This window comes from Ornithodoros turicata, chromosome 1, assembly GCF_037126465.1.
Source record: "Ornithodoros turicata isolate Travis chromosome 1, ASM3712646v1, whole genome shotgun sequence".
Taxonomy (NCBI): domain Eukaryota; kingdom Metazoa; phylum Arthropoda; class Arachnida; order Ixodida; family Argasidae; genus Ornithodoros; species Ornithodoros turicata.
In genome coordinates this window covers 187,911,377-187,926,803 of record NC_088201.1, presented here as the reverse complement: position 1 = coordinate 187,926,803, position 15,427 = coordinate 187,911,377, and the positions used below count along the sequence as shown (strand labels likewise).

General features: G+C 44.7%; 1 protein-coding gene across 1 annotated transcript in view; it reads left to right on the top strand.

Annotated features, from left to right (window-relative positions):
• Nucleotides 1-15,427, top strand: part of LOC135374260 (uncharacterized) — a 34,383-nt gene that overhangs the window by 5,854 nt on the left and 13,102 nt on the right. Inside the window, exons 3-6 of the mRNA XM_064607255.1 lie at nt 6,648-6,716; nt 9,759-9,895; nt 9,964-10,016; nt 14,094-14,205. Coding sequence (XP_064463325.1) covers nt 6,648-6,716; nt 9,759-9,895; nt 9,964-10,016; nt 14,094-14,205 — 371 coding nt within the window. The remainder of the gene's footprint in view (nt 1-6,647; nt 6,717-9,758; nt 9,896-9,963; nt 10,017-14,093; nt 14,206-15,427) is intronic.

The window sequence follows — 15,427 nt, the reverse complement described above, 5'->3', positions numbered from 1 at the left end:
ATGGTTCCGACAGATGGATTGGACGCTTTCAATAAGTACGTGGAAATGCGCTTGACCAGGAACGAAGCGTGCAACCACCTCCGGTCAACGGTACGCCTCATAAATTTGGCTGCAATCACTGCAAGAAGTCAACCATCTCAGTGCAAGTTTGGGGAAGCAGACGATTCATATTTAATTCACCTCTTTTTTGGCAGCGTCAGTTTTAATATTAAAATATTCGCCGCGTTATTGCTAACAAATTACACGAATGTTACAAATCATGGAATCGCTTCACCGAGCACAGATGTCAACTCGCACATTCGTAACATCACTACCGAAACAGACAGAACTCAGACACTGAACGGTGGATATTGAATCGCCTACTCGTAGTGAATCCCCTACGTCGAACTAATCACTTATGAACGGCCACACACTAAATTGTGCATAGTTGCTTTCCGTTTTCGTTTTGTAGCAACATGTATGGCGCACACTTCATCTCCTTTTGACTGTCGTTAGGCGCGCAATGAAGCAGGACGTCGCCCTCACTGCTCGGGAATCTCTCTTCTACGTTCCCTTTCCTGCGCCTTGACATGTTTTATCCTACACTCGACTTTCTCTTCCTCAGGAAGAACCCGTTTTCAAGACCATCTTTTCTAGTAAAACGTAGCAGTTAACCGGTTGTTGTAGAATACCAGCCGCACATGAACCCATAGCCAAGTGGATTGCTACTGCGCCGCAAACCGTGCTCTGAGTAATTCCGCCAGTCTGTTCGCAGGCTGCGCCACGCGCCGCCCTCTGGTGTGCCGTACATAGGCTGATCCAGTGCCCATTTATCGCTGCTGAGCGCTACTAGTGAGATTTCGCGTAGATGGTACAGAAAAAAACTATGATGTACTACAATTGTGTTATCGCATTGAAGGGACTATCACATCCGGAAACGTGTGCATGAGACCGATGCGGTAATGATATGGTACGACCAATGTTCAGCGCCGCTTCATAGTATACTTGGCCAAATGGTTCTTTTGAAAACTGCCTACATATTAAATAAAGGAGTTTTAAAGACTCGTACTCCCTCTGCAGCTGAGATAGCCCAGCGACAGCATCATGAAGACGTAAGGCATGCACACCAATGGGAGCACAGCATAGGAGATTGTCTTCGAGCTCGCCTGCTTTGCTTTCGCACTCCAATATACAACGTCAAAAGTCCTCAGAATATACGCAGACCTTCACTTACCAGTGCGAGTTCTGAAACGACCATGTCGCGTGTTGCGCAGTGTTACGCTCCTGGCTGTACGAACACATCAGGCACAGCCAGAAACAACATTCCAGAAGCCGGTCAATACTATCCCGGACCTGCAGGCGCCCTTCCGCTCGCCGACCACCAAAGGTGCATGATGGCGAATAGCAGCAAGAAGACAAGGACAGGGTAGAAGCTGACAGGACAACTACAGACTCTCAACTGAATTTTAATCAAAGAACACAACATCTTAAACGCTAACATCTAGGTCACTTACTATTACCTAGTGACCTAGTCAGTGACCTAGATGTTAGCGTTTAAGATGCTGTGAGAGCCGGGAAATCTGTCTGTGGTGCTGGAAGTAGCAAAACGCGTAGTCAAGATAATCACTGCAAAAGCATTACCTTCCTGATCTACCCTGGCAAGTAGCCGTGGTCGTTCTGTTGGGTCACAACTGTAAACATATTCTGCACTACTTCTAGGTGCGTATTCGTTTTTCTCAGAACACACGTCGCTTACCGCATTGTGCGAATCATTATGCGAATCATGTAATACTGGAAAGCATGGCGACTAGCATAGCCCGCCGTTCACCAGCAAACAGTCATTCATCAATGTTATCGGTGCCTAGTAGAATAACCTCAAGCCCACTAACGTGGAAAGTTAGCAGGGTAGTCGTTATTCTGACATGGGTGGTATAACAGCACAAAGACAGAAGAAGGACACGAAGAATAGCAGGAGGATCGCTGCTGATCCTCGAACGAACTATTTATTAACGACACAGAATGCCTAATTGCAAACAGACCAGAAAAAGAGGGCAGTAACCCGTTAACACTGCACCTACTGAAGATACCTTATCTCTGCCTAAAGAAAACAGAGGTACGGGGTGCTAACACAAAGGCCCGAACTCTGCTTTGTGGTAATAGTAGCTTCCGCAAACGCACGTAAATCCTGGTCTTTATGGGACGCCCAGGCGGGAGTATGTTTTTTTCTTTTTGTTATAAGTAGCGGGGTACACCCACGATTTCTAAAGTGCATGGGTAAGTGACCAGACGGAGTACTGTGCACTTCCGTCTGTGCGTTTCTATGGATGTTGCAGAAGCTAGTACAGTGGACCCCCGTTTATCCGGACGGTGCCGTTCCCGGCGAAATCGTCCGGATACCGGAGCATCCGGATAAATGAAACGACCGAACCCCAAGAACACAATGACCTCCTAGGTACGTCCGGGGAAAGTCATCAGCGGACAGGACGAACATCCCCAGGACTTCCCTACCAGGTCCTCAATTTGTTAGAAATGTGACAAAGTGAGACTCCCCGTCATATCCTCAGGACCTCCTATGGGAGATACCAAATGACGCAGCTAGTACAGTTCTGGGAGCAAGCAGATACCCTAGTAAATTATTTATTTTGGGAAGTGAGGGCACATTTGCAGCACCCAGTCAGCGTGTGTGTGTTTTTTATATATTTTCAACCTCGGTCACCAGCTACCATTCGTGCTTTCTCATCTGTATTTCGTTCAGCGTATTTCTCATCACAAACAATGACTGTCACAGTTTAAAAGGCAAAAAAAAGAGAGAGATATATAAGAGGCCCCTAGGTCACTAAAACCTGCGAAACCACTTAGAAAGGCATATGATGCAGCAGCATTTGCTTTCCAAGACAGAACAAATACAAGTTATTGCTTGTCTTCCGAACTTCAGCAGATTCGGGAGTCGTCTTCGCATCTCAGTCAAAACAAAGGGTGAGGTATCTAAGTTTAACTTGATTTCGCACATACCCAACAATGAAGTGAGAAATTCCTTGGAGTATTAAATCGCTAGCAAGGTAGTGTCCGTGTTTCTTACTGCTTTGGTTTGATGCATGCCTAGTAAGTGAAGCTTGAGCAGTGAAACGCTATTATTTTTTGTCTCTTCGGAAATAAAAGGCTCCGCGCAACCTCCTGCCAGGGACCCTTTGCGGACACTCATGGAACAAGACCGCAGTGAAGGGTCTAGCAAACTGTATTTTAGTGCACGTCAAACGCTGCACATGGACGAATTCGTTTAAAATCCGACGATCAGTATTTGCGCCCCTATATCTCTTTTTATTTTATATTTTTGTTCGTTTTTTTTAAATTTATGCATGAGCACTCCTTCTTTGATTGTATTGGATAATGAGAAATAAATCGGGTAGTTGATTACTGGCTAGCAGATATTAAAATGCACAACGCAGTATTAAAATAATTTACTTCTCCTGTGCTTGTCCTCCGGTTGACGACCGCAGGATGTACGCAAATGACAATCACTGGAAGCTCCTATGATGACAGCCTGTGGACCTCCTCCGTTCATCCCATCACGGACGAGGACGTGATGACACTTTGAGGACATCCTGAGGATCGCGTGTGTTCTTGGGGAATAGAAACGTCCTACAGAGCAAGGTTTAATTAAAACACAGAAATCTTGTCAATGACAGCTGTTACATAGTAGTGTAGGCACTCGATTCCTGCAAACATTTGCTAATTGCATAGAGTTGAGCCACGCTGTTGCGCTGCTCGAAGAATGTCAGTGCGGACGCAAAGTGTCAATGTCGGAGCCTTGTTTCTCACTGGCGTCATCATTATCCCAAAACTTGGTACGTGCTTTCTGTGAGCACGTCGTCCCTCCGTTGTGCCGTGTATCTTCAGTAGGAGGACTAAACATGTTGGGTTATCAATCTTGTTAGTGCCGCGAAGCAACCGTGGCCATGAGCGGCGTACAGATATGGACAGATAGAGAGAGGACAGCAAGAAGGAGTGATGGACAGAAGGGTTTGTACGCTTCCTGTGCCCAGTTCAGGGGGACTGAGCCCCATTCGTCCGGAATGTCTGCCGGAAAAACCCCGAGGAATACCTCAGACAGGACAGTCGATGAGGAGTATTCGAACCCGCTCCACCTCGCAGTCTCGACGTTAGAAGAAACCATCCAAGCCACTATGCTACGGGAGCTGGTCTAGTATTTATCGTTGTATATAGGCTTCTGTAATCATATAGGCTTCTGTGTCGTGAATAAATGTTTTAGGGGAGAGTCAGCAGTCATCCTGTGTGATACTCTTCGTGTCCTTAGGAAGGGAGTTGCCTCAGGACAGAAGCCGCCGATATTTCGAACAGAGACTGTTCTTCTTCTGGGCACCGTCCTCATAATTGACATGGTATTTAAAGGGTTAGGTGTGACGTGTTTAAAGGTTCATGCGAATTGTGGGTCAACAGCCCGGAGGGAAGAATGGGTCCGTACGGGCTTCGACGGCCGGAGTGAATGGCTGCTTTGTTAGAGTGTGGAGGGGATTATGTGAACGTAGTGATCTAGGCTACAGACCGGTTACAGAAAAATGGAAGGTTCACGAACACGTGGACGAAACGGGACAACAGGCAAGAATTGGCAAGCATAGCGAAAGATAAGGAGGTTAGTGATTACGTGGGGAAATTCCAGAACGAGCAAAGGTTTTTTTTTTTTTTTTGTAATACAGGTGACCCATACCGACGCGCAAAAAACCTAGCAGACTCCTTGGTCAATGCCAAAATCAGCAAAACGAGCACCCCGAACACGACCCTGCAACCTCCCGCGCTGCAAAACATGCAAGCACGTTCAACACGCTAACTCCATCAAAAGCACTGCGAGCAATTACACCCACCCCGTTAACCACGCATTCACGTGCACAAGCTCCAATGTCATAAACTGCATTGAATGCGGCGACTGCTCTATGCAATACATTGGTGAAACCGGCCAACAAATCAAGAACCGCCTTACCGGACACAGAACCGACACGTCCAACAAACTCCCCAAAGCAGTCGCCGAACACTTTAACGTTCCTGGTCACAATTTTGACAACATTAAACTATATATTCTAGAAACCGGGTTTAGATCCACACGTGACAGACGTGATAGGGAGTCTTATCTCATACAAGTTCAACGCTCTCCACCCGCCTGGTATCAACAAATCACAAGGCACCCTAGAAACACTTCACAAATAAAATATGCTTTTTCCTTCTACATCCATTATCATCTGTTATGTTCTCCATGGCCACTGCTTTCTGCTTTCTTTATTGCATGCCACAACTTTGTATTACAACAACAACAAAAACCCTTTGCTCGTTCTGGAATTTTCCCCACGTAACCACTAACCTCCTTATCTTTCGCTATGCCTACCAATTCTTGCCTGTTGTCCCGTTTCGTCCACGTGTTCGTGAACCTTCCATTTTTCTGTAACCGGTCTGTAGCCTAGATCACTACGTTCACATAATCCCCTCCACACTCTAACAAAGCAGCCATTCACTCCGGCCGTAGATGCCCGTACGGACCCTTTCTTCCCTCCGGGCTGTTGACCCACAATTCGCATGAACCTTTAAACACGTCACACCTAACCCTTTAAATACCATGCCAATGATGAGGACGGTGCCCAGAAGAAGAACAGTCTCTGTTCGAAATATCGGCGGCTTCTGTCCTGAGGCAACTCCCTTCCTACATGTCTACCGGTTCGCTGGATTTCTACCCATCTATCTCCGTGTCCTTGTTTGCCGTGCTCTTCTTATACCGTTCATGTCTTAAGCCTACATCTGTGCGAGAAGATTGTGCAAGAAGCGGATGAATTTAACGAGACATCCTGTAACACCATTAAGACTAAATCTGTGTCGCTGAAATTACGGAATGTGCATCATGTTTTGAGGTTTTCAGCTGTACCACTCCGGGACCTGACACGAACACGCTCTTGCAGCCGCTAACTGCGTGCAGTGATCATACAGGGTCTGTTGCAAAAGAAGTGCAGGATCGCGAGCGTGGAAACTGGCTACAAGCACAACCGAGAAGATACCAGGACCTAGAGAATTGATTTGTTCGTGTGCAGGTTTAGAATAGAAGAACACAAACGCCTGTAGCATGGTGTAATTCTATCGAGACATATTCAGTGAGCTGATTTGGACGACCTGGATATTCCCTTTCGCTTAACCTTCAAGATTGTCCAGGTGCGACTTTCAAATACTCAGATATGGAGTTCACACCGGCGTAAACAACAATAAAAACACGTGTAAAATTGACGTTTCGGGGTCCATACGAGTCCCATCATCCGAGTAAAGGTGGCAACAATCACCCTCAAATAGTACTTTCACATAGTATTCTTGACCAGTATCTTTAGTATTAAAGAAAACCGAATGAAAGGTACGATAAATTGTGGTCAAATACGTTTAGTCATGTATTTTCTATACTTTTGCAAAAAGAGATGTAATAGATGAACACCTACGATAGCTGCATTTGAATGATTGTCTCATCGTTTGTTTGTATATGCTGGTGGGGTCGCTACTGTGACCCAACGCCGTAAAAAAAGGCAATTAAGTACCTATAAGGAACTGCTTTATGGAGATTTATAATTGTAACATTATATCTGACTGGTTCTAATATACGTTCTTGGCGTGACTTGAACTTTCAGATAAATCTTATTTTTCAAAACATGACGAATCCGAGAATCAAGTTTGAGGTCGTGATGTTCCATACTCAGGTAAGAATGGATGAAGGAAGATTGGTAGACATAAAGGTGCGTCCTCACTATGTCAATCGGCAAAGCCGATCGGCTCTCCCTGCTGTGATTTGTCTATGGCTCACTCTCCCAATCGGCATAGTGAGGACGTACTTCTGTTACGGAAAGTACGTGTTTTCTTTGTATTCTTCGTTCTTTGCGAAACTTGAGTTAAGCAGCGGCCGCAGCGTCTCATGAACGAAAATGCAATTACTGTGGTTACGGCGTGTGCTCATAATAAGGGTTGGGATCAAGACCTTTTTTTTTCGTTCTGGCCGGGAGGTGTGGGGACTATTAACCACGGTCTCTTGTTTGGGACATTGTTCAACAATAACAAGATGTCTGCACCGCTTCAGATCACTTCAAGTATTCGGTGGCGACAGAAATTGAAAGGGTGTAGAGGGCAACCCCGACTGTCCCTACATATATATGCTCCCGGTGATACTGCAACGAACGCAGTGCCATCTAGTGCAGCTTTTATGGAACAACACATATAAACTTCCTTTCTGTTTTCATAAAGTTAATTCTTTTCTCGTTACATCGAGGGCCCTTTCGGGTATTTTCGAGGGGTATGACGGGGTTGAGACCCAAACCCTCAGTAGTCGGCGGTAATGTATGAGACGGTCGCTGGTAACTAGTTGTCGAGCAGCTCCGCGTAAAAGCTTTCATCCGAAAACCAGGCGCCGCGCGTTGGTGCAGAGAATTGCTTGCGGCCTCCGCTTGCGTATGGCATTACTTTGCGCGGTTTTTTAGTACCTGCTAAAGCTATAGATGACGCGTTCCTGTGTGCATTTTCTTCCTGAAGGGTAACTACCTCCTGCATAGCTTTGTCTTTCGCTATAACGTTTCATAAGTTACACTTAGGAAGAAGTATATGGGTATATCTTCCAGAAAAAAAAATCTTTTGTTTTTCTTAGACGAAGATATCGAATTCTGCTTCAAGACATTTTCATTAGAAGAGTTTTTTCATTGGCTTTTTAACCTCCTTTTGAAGAAAGGATTCGAAAGATTCGTAAGATCCGTGGATTCGCAGAACCTTCCTTGGATTCGGAATCGGATTCGATAAATTCTGGATTCGTCCCATCTCTAGACTCTACTATTCCTCAGTTGTCTTTAGAAAAAAATATACATGTACTCTAAACAATCTTTATAACGTATTTTGTTGGTAAGACGGTTAGGCCTATCATGGTGGTGCAAGAGTGGTTCATCAGGTCAGTTTTATTTGGTTATTTTTTTCTTACCACGCGTACTTCAGTTGGTCAGAGATGCATCCAGATGTTTTGTATGAAACGGCACAGTAGGCCACGAACTCAAAAAAAAAAAAAGAAAAACAGCTGAATAGAAGCATGAATAGAAATAATGGTTGTGTAGCACAGGTATTGTTGTAGAAGCTCCCATCCAGTTTGAGACAAAATGGATGGCCATGTACGAAGCATAGCAATGAACGGTATACCCTGCTCCTGAAGGTTGTTGGGAAGTAATCTTATTTGAATACTTGTTGTCATTTAAGTGCAATTTAAAGCAGATAATTTGAAGACTACAACGCATATTCATGTTCAACGCGTATACACAACAACTTCAATGAATGTAATACAAGTATACGTAATGTCGAAAAGATCAAATATTTGTTCTACCTGGATGTCTACCAAACGTCATGTTCAACGTGTCTGTACACTGGTACATGATACTGACACAAGAGAACTTCGATGGAGGTACAACAGGTAGAGGAAGAAATATACGTAAAACAAATTATGTACTACATGATTAGCTGCTCAACTTCATGTTAAACGTGTGCACACATGGCTAGACTATCTATAGTGACATACGACTACACCCATGAAAGTGTAACACAAAGTCAGACGTCGAACGTATATATACGTACCGCTATCACGTAATCTTAGAAAAGAAAAGCTATGGGCCTGTGTCACTGAGAACGCTATAAACATAAATCTGTTTTTTTTTACAGTCTTCTTCTCGTTGTACTGACTTCGCCTTTTGATATGAAGGGTGAGGTGTCTTTGTTTAATTCGATTACGCAGACAAGCAAAAGCGAAGTGAGGAATTGCTTGGGACATGACAGGTGTATTGAACCCGTCCTGTGGGTCAGCCGATAAAGGAGACCGTAGGGAATACCATAAACCCTGTGGTCCACATTCCGGTGTCGGCATGATGTATAACAAAGGAGGTCAGTTCTAGTGTTCCACTAAGATCGCATTGTGCCCTTGTTGCGTTTTTTTTTTTTTTCTGATTGACGACGTACTGGTGTTCCAGGAGACATTAATCACTGTCACGCCTTTTGTTAAAGCTGCTTGGGGGAATGTATTCGCAAGGTCAGTCCACTCGAATGTGGACCCTCCCCTGTTCAGTATTGTTCGTGCACTGGCAGAGCGGTCCTGTTCCGAAAAACATGAGGCACTGTCGGCCCTTTCGTTTAATCCGGGGTATGGCGAAAATACCAGGGAAAAATAGCTATCAGATAAGACGCACCCGTGGATAAGCCGCAGAGCGTCCGCGAAAAAAAAATCGCGCATAAGCCGCGGCTAATACGCGTGAAAATACGGTAATTCATCATCAAGAAAACGATGTACGTCTTTCTTACAGCTATTGGTTTGAGCCACTGAGTAAGTCCATCGACAATCAAACTTGCGCAGTGCTGCGCCACCGTCCGTTTCTGTGTGTTCCTCAACAACATGTTCCTTGTAACATTCCGTCAGGGGTCTGATGAGACAATACCCGAAGAGACAATACTCGCCACAAGACATGGATACACTTCGGATACACGCCCAAGGACGCCCATCTATGATGCTCCCAGAAATGTCCGACTGACATCCATTTCAGGATATGGGTATTGGGGTATATTTGGGACGTCCACATGATAAAGTGTTCATTGGGCGTTCAAGTTCAGAGTGCTCCACTGTGCCTGACAACTTGATGACATCATGATATTTGTCGCCAGTTTTAAGTCTCGTATAGTTTTCTATCTTTTTATACATAGTGGATAATCTGTACTATCTGTATTTATAGACCGCGCAGTTTACGTTTCCTGCTCTCACTTTGGATAACAATGAAGTGGACGCCCACGAGAGCCTCATTTCAATCGAAAAATTCATCAGCACACGACCGCAGTTCAGTGCGTCAGACATCCTGTTCGTCTTTTGCGGGTGAGCGTACCCTCCAGTACCCATTGTAGTCCCACACTATAACAAATACTATTTACCTCATATCGCAGACGGAAGGTATTCACGAAAAGCCAGGAAGGCAAGAAAGTCTACAGTCCCCAAGGTGCGACATCAGCGGCATTATTTGTCTCTTGTAGTGTCGATACACTATTCGATACACTATTCGAAAGCGTTATTATATATTGAACGCTAATATTGGCAGAAACGCAATATTACGCAACATAAAAAATAAAATCAATTCAAGTCGAATAAAACATTTACTTGAGAGGAACCGACCACCACGACCAAACGATGTGGGGATACAGCATACTCGCATTCGCGGTAGCTCCCGGACGATGACAAAGATTGGGATATGATGCCCTGAACTCGTACCAAATGAAGAGCAGCGACGCCAGGATTCCTTTTCAGGGGGGAGGGGAGAGGGCAGTATGTTTGGGGGGGCGTACGTCAACTGCGCACTAAACTACATTGTCTTGGCTCAGAAACCCTACGTTTCTCGAAGCCAGAGAAGCCATGCACATGAAGCGTTGTCTGAGTTCTCATTCAGCCCCCCCCCCCCCCCCCAAGTGTCTTTCCAAATTGATCTCAGCATAGTTTTCGCTTAAGTTCGCTCAGCGCGCATGTTAACCCCTATATCTCCCTGTCGTTGCGGTTGATGCCTCTCCCCTTATCTGTCCATATCTGCGCACAGCTCTTTCCCACATTTCGTTCACGGTTATCACAAGCCTGCTGAAATTTGCTGTGGTGCCACTCTGCGCGCATTCATTGTCATCGATGCCGGTAACGTCATGCATGAAGCATTCTAGACATGAAGGAAGGAATGTGAGGATCTGCGCTCTGTCCCCATCGCGAAAAGTGAGGAGAGAAATTGCTGTGACGCCACCACTAGCTTTTCAGGTTTAGTTTGAGAGTCGTCTGCATAGCCGCGCAGACGGTATAGTTTAGGAATTGCTGGAGAGAAGGTTCGATATCGTGTGCACTAAACTTTTTTTTACAACCTTTTGAGTGTAAGGTGGGTTACCATAAGTCACACTCCTTTGAGTGCAAAAATTTGTAGGTGTAATGAAATACACCTACCTCTCAGGCTGTATTTCCCAACACACACATATACACCTCTGAGTGGGTGTAACATCTAGTTAACGGATGCGCGGCTTGTTGGTCTACACTGGTAATTGGACGATACCCTTAACTGAAACTGACTCAATTTTTGGTGTGGCGTAACGTGTGTAGCTTTGGTTCCATGGTGAGTGTATCATGCATATCAAACCAAAGTAAATGGATAAGCTGAACATGAACTGCATTATGTCCTCCCAATATAGCAGTTACCACTGGTGCCATATTGTACCAATATATGGTCTGATATACGGATAAGCATAGACGCTCTTAAATTTAGAGATGGATTTGAAACATCACATAAATGGGATAACGAACCAAAAGCTCACTCAGAAGGGCATTTCCTTTCTAAGAGCTAAACAGATACTATATACATTGCCTGTCTTGCGAGCGTCTGCAAATTCGATAGCCTTGCTCCGATTTCAGTTAAAACCAAGTGTGAGATGTCTAAGTTTAACTGGATTATACACACAAAAAACACTAAATTAAGGAATTGCTCGGTGTATCAACACGCCATCAAGACAACTTTCGTGTTTCTTACTTGTTTTGGTATGACGGAAAATTAGTATACACGCCACTCATATTCCATGATAGTGTTAGACATTTTACCGTAAGGCAAAGCACCCTTAGACCACTGCACCCTTACTGCACCCTTAGTACCTTAACCCTTAACACACCAATGTAGATGTGCACGCAATTCACACCCATCTATGAGAGAATCAGCCTCGAAGGGGTGTAATATGAGTGTGATCATGGTGTATATTCCGAAATACACCCCTGTTACACTAACATAGGTGTAACAAAGTTTAGTGTGATGTCAACTGGATTTCTAAAGTGGCGCATGCAAAGGTCTCTCATTTCTCTTCTCTGCTAACAAGTTACAAGACAAAAAAGAGCCTTAAACATGCCCCCTATGTATCACTTGCCCTGCGCTTTTCCCTTATCTCCAGCATACTTAGTGTACCAAGTTTTCTTGTTTCCTCTATGATTCTTAATCTAGCGAAGCGATAGTGCTACCAAGACACATCTCTGTTTGAGAATGCGTCATGTGCCTAACTGCACGCAAAATGTATATTCCTCGATCAAGTCATCATCACTTCTTCATTTATTGTTGTTGTTGTTGTTGTTGTTAGCAGATGCTGCCCTTCAGAGCGAATGTGAGATGATTAGCAGCCTGCTACTAGCCTGAGAGGTCACATTTGACGAAATCGCTTCCAAAACGGCACTCAGGAAGGCAACGTGACAAATTTGATCAAATTTGGGGCTCAATATAATCACATATAAAAAGTATATCAACGATGTCTTAAGCTCATTTTGTAATATGCATATGTGAAATTAAGATCACGGAGTCTGAGTCCAGTATCTCTTTCCCCTGTTGCACCCTGAGAGGTTGCGTTTGACAAAATCGTTTCCAGAACTACACTCGTCACGGCAAAGTTGGAAATTCATCAACTTCAGCGTTAATATCATATGAAATAAAGATAAAATCAGAGCGACCGAAACGACTTTTAATATGCTGCCAAAGAGATATTATCAATGGCTTATGTCATGCCGTTCAACTAGGATTGTAACAGAGGCCACCACAAAGTTAGGAGAGGCAGCACCACCAACAACAACAACAACTTTAATTTCGACCTTGGAGAGTGGGGAGTTTCATCGCCACAGGCGATACTCTACCCCATTGCTGGATGGAATGGGGGGAATAAAATAACGAGCCTCTTTACAATAACGATCGAAGTCCGATGGTGTCCAGAAATGTCAGAAGAGCTTTGAGCGCAGAGCGTTGCTGGGCTGGATTGGGCCAGGGACCAAGCAATTTCGAACCGCAGCACCAGAACCCTTTGAAACCTGCGCAAACCCCTTTATTAATCATGGTGCCAAGGTGTACCTATTTCCCCTGTTACACACTGAGAGGCCGCGTTTGACAAAATCGTCTGTAAGACAATCATTCTGGTCAGTGGCACCCCCTCCTACAACTGCCCCCAAACGCTAGGTTACAAATTAGTTTTCCCCCTCCCCAACTACGCTCTTCGAAAAAGAAACTACGCCCCCTCCAAGCAAGGGTCTGTACCCGCTCCTGACTGGTCACATGGACAATTTGATGAAGTTGAATAGTTCAATATCAGAACGATATAAAATGTACAACTATAATTTTTAGAAAAAAAGCACTCCATGTTGCAAAGTTGTCCTTCTGTGAGCCCTTGGGAGATCCGCAAAGAATGCCCCTTCGCCTTTCGAACTCGTTCAGACTCGGACCGGCCCTAGTGTCTTAGCGCATGCGTATTACGATAATACTGTAATACTGGGGCTTAGTCCGTGGAGCGCCTCGAAGGGGAGTGGTGTCTCGGTCGCACCTTTGAAGGCCTCGGGTGCATCAGGGTTGACACTTACAAGCCGTGCTACGGTTGTCATGTGGCCTGGGGGCCGTACCCATTCAAAATAGGAGATGAAATTTCAAGGAGATGAAATACATATGAAATAGGAGAAGAAATCATAGTCTAAACATGGACCCTGTGCAAGAACCGACGAAATCCTCACAGGCCCAATGCATTAAAATCCATTTGGCAAGGGTACACTAGATTTATATCCTGTTAGCTCCTTTCATGTTTCTAGGATCGTTACACGGTGTTTTTTCATGTTAGGCGATGACTATGATTTCAAGTTAATGATCTATAAATCCATTATTAAAATTTGTATTCCCTTTCACTGTTAACTGGCATAAGCGCAATTTCCCACTGTAAAGCCGCCTTGCCGCATACCAGCTGAGCGTAGCAGCGGAGCGCGTCGACCGTGCGGTTGACCGGAATGCTGGGAGCACAACCTCGATAATGACCGTCTCATGATTGATATCTCGAGGTACGAGGAATCATAAGTCCTATTTTCGTACGGCAACAGTTTCTTACCGAATCATGCAATACCGTCGTAAAAGAACGAACTGCGACCGACGCAGGAGAGGGAGACCATGCGTATAGTCTGCTTTGCTTTCTCCACTGTTTTGGAGCTACTCAGTCATTATACTGATACCGCTTTTAGAGTACGAGAATAACACACTTCGCTCTCTTTCCAGGTCTCACGTGGGAGCGCGGAATATGCAACAGAAGCAGAAAGATCGTTATAGTTAACGACATGGCCAAGAATTTCTATGCCTTGCCGAACGCTGCGTTTCAGCTGGCACGCCTGTGAGTAAACGTACCGCCTCTGCGAAGGTCTGTGAATCTCTTATGAGCCGTTATTCTGGCGCACGTAAGCCGAGGTTAAGATGTCTGATGTAGCTCAGCTTACTATTCCCTTCAAATACATCGTAGCCTCACTCCGCCATTTAAAATGTTACGGAATGCCCATGCGGCATTTACTGCCAGTGAAAACATGCTGAGCCACAGACGGGTGATACCGCTGTTTCACACCCTGGAAAGGGTTTTGAGAGCCTTCTTGTGTCGCTCACACGGGTAGTGAAACACTGCCGACACTGTCTTAGTACACAGGTCGCCGTGGCCGCTTGTTCATGGTGCTATGACGTTTTATGATGTACTACCCGAAGCAGAGTTGTCTTTAACACCGCTTCAACAGGCGGAGGGTGAGGAGAGACAGAGTAGCTGCGCTTAGCAGAAATAAAGAGACACTTGACTGACATTCTGCAAATCGGAACGTGAGTGAAATAAAAGTGAATTTTTCTATAAAAAATCGCGATGGCTACTCTACACACATAGTCAGTGTTCCCTAATGAACACGTCATGTAAACAAAAACCGGCGTGGCCGAGTTTCAAAGCCCTTGGGGGAGTACCTTTTGCAAGAGAATCCGGATCGCTAGTCTGTGAATACAACTGCCACACTTCATCTAATGTCGACACAAATTAAAATAGTTATGTGATCATGCTAATGTATCCCTGCGTTTTTAGCATTGTAGTTGTTATTGCTCTCGGACTCAGAACACATGACAGGAGAGCCCGTGACCACTGGATCAAAACCAGAAACAAATAATACGAAGAACCAACGAAACGAACGAAAACCAACAAAAGAAAAAAATACAAACATGAAACAATGCAGATAATTATTGGAACGTAGCAAGTGACACAGTAGCTACAAATGGCAATGATGAAAATTCAGTAATTATATAGAGTGATGACAAAGGACACAATGCACATGTATAGCAAGCAAGATAATAATGATATACACAATATGACATAACGACTTACAATGTTGCCAGGTGGTCCTGAACCCTTGAAACGAATACATCAAACCTTTTAGTCGACACGACATTGTCCGGTAGGCTATTCCAATCCCTGATTGTACGTGGAAAAAAAGGAAAAACTAAACGAGTCTACCCTGCACCTGTAAGGCATAATATAGAACTTATTAATATTACGTGTGGGCCGTCTGTCACACATAGATATGTAACGGCGT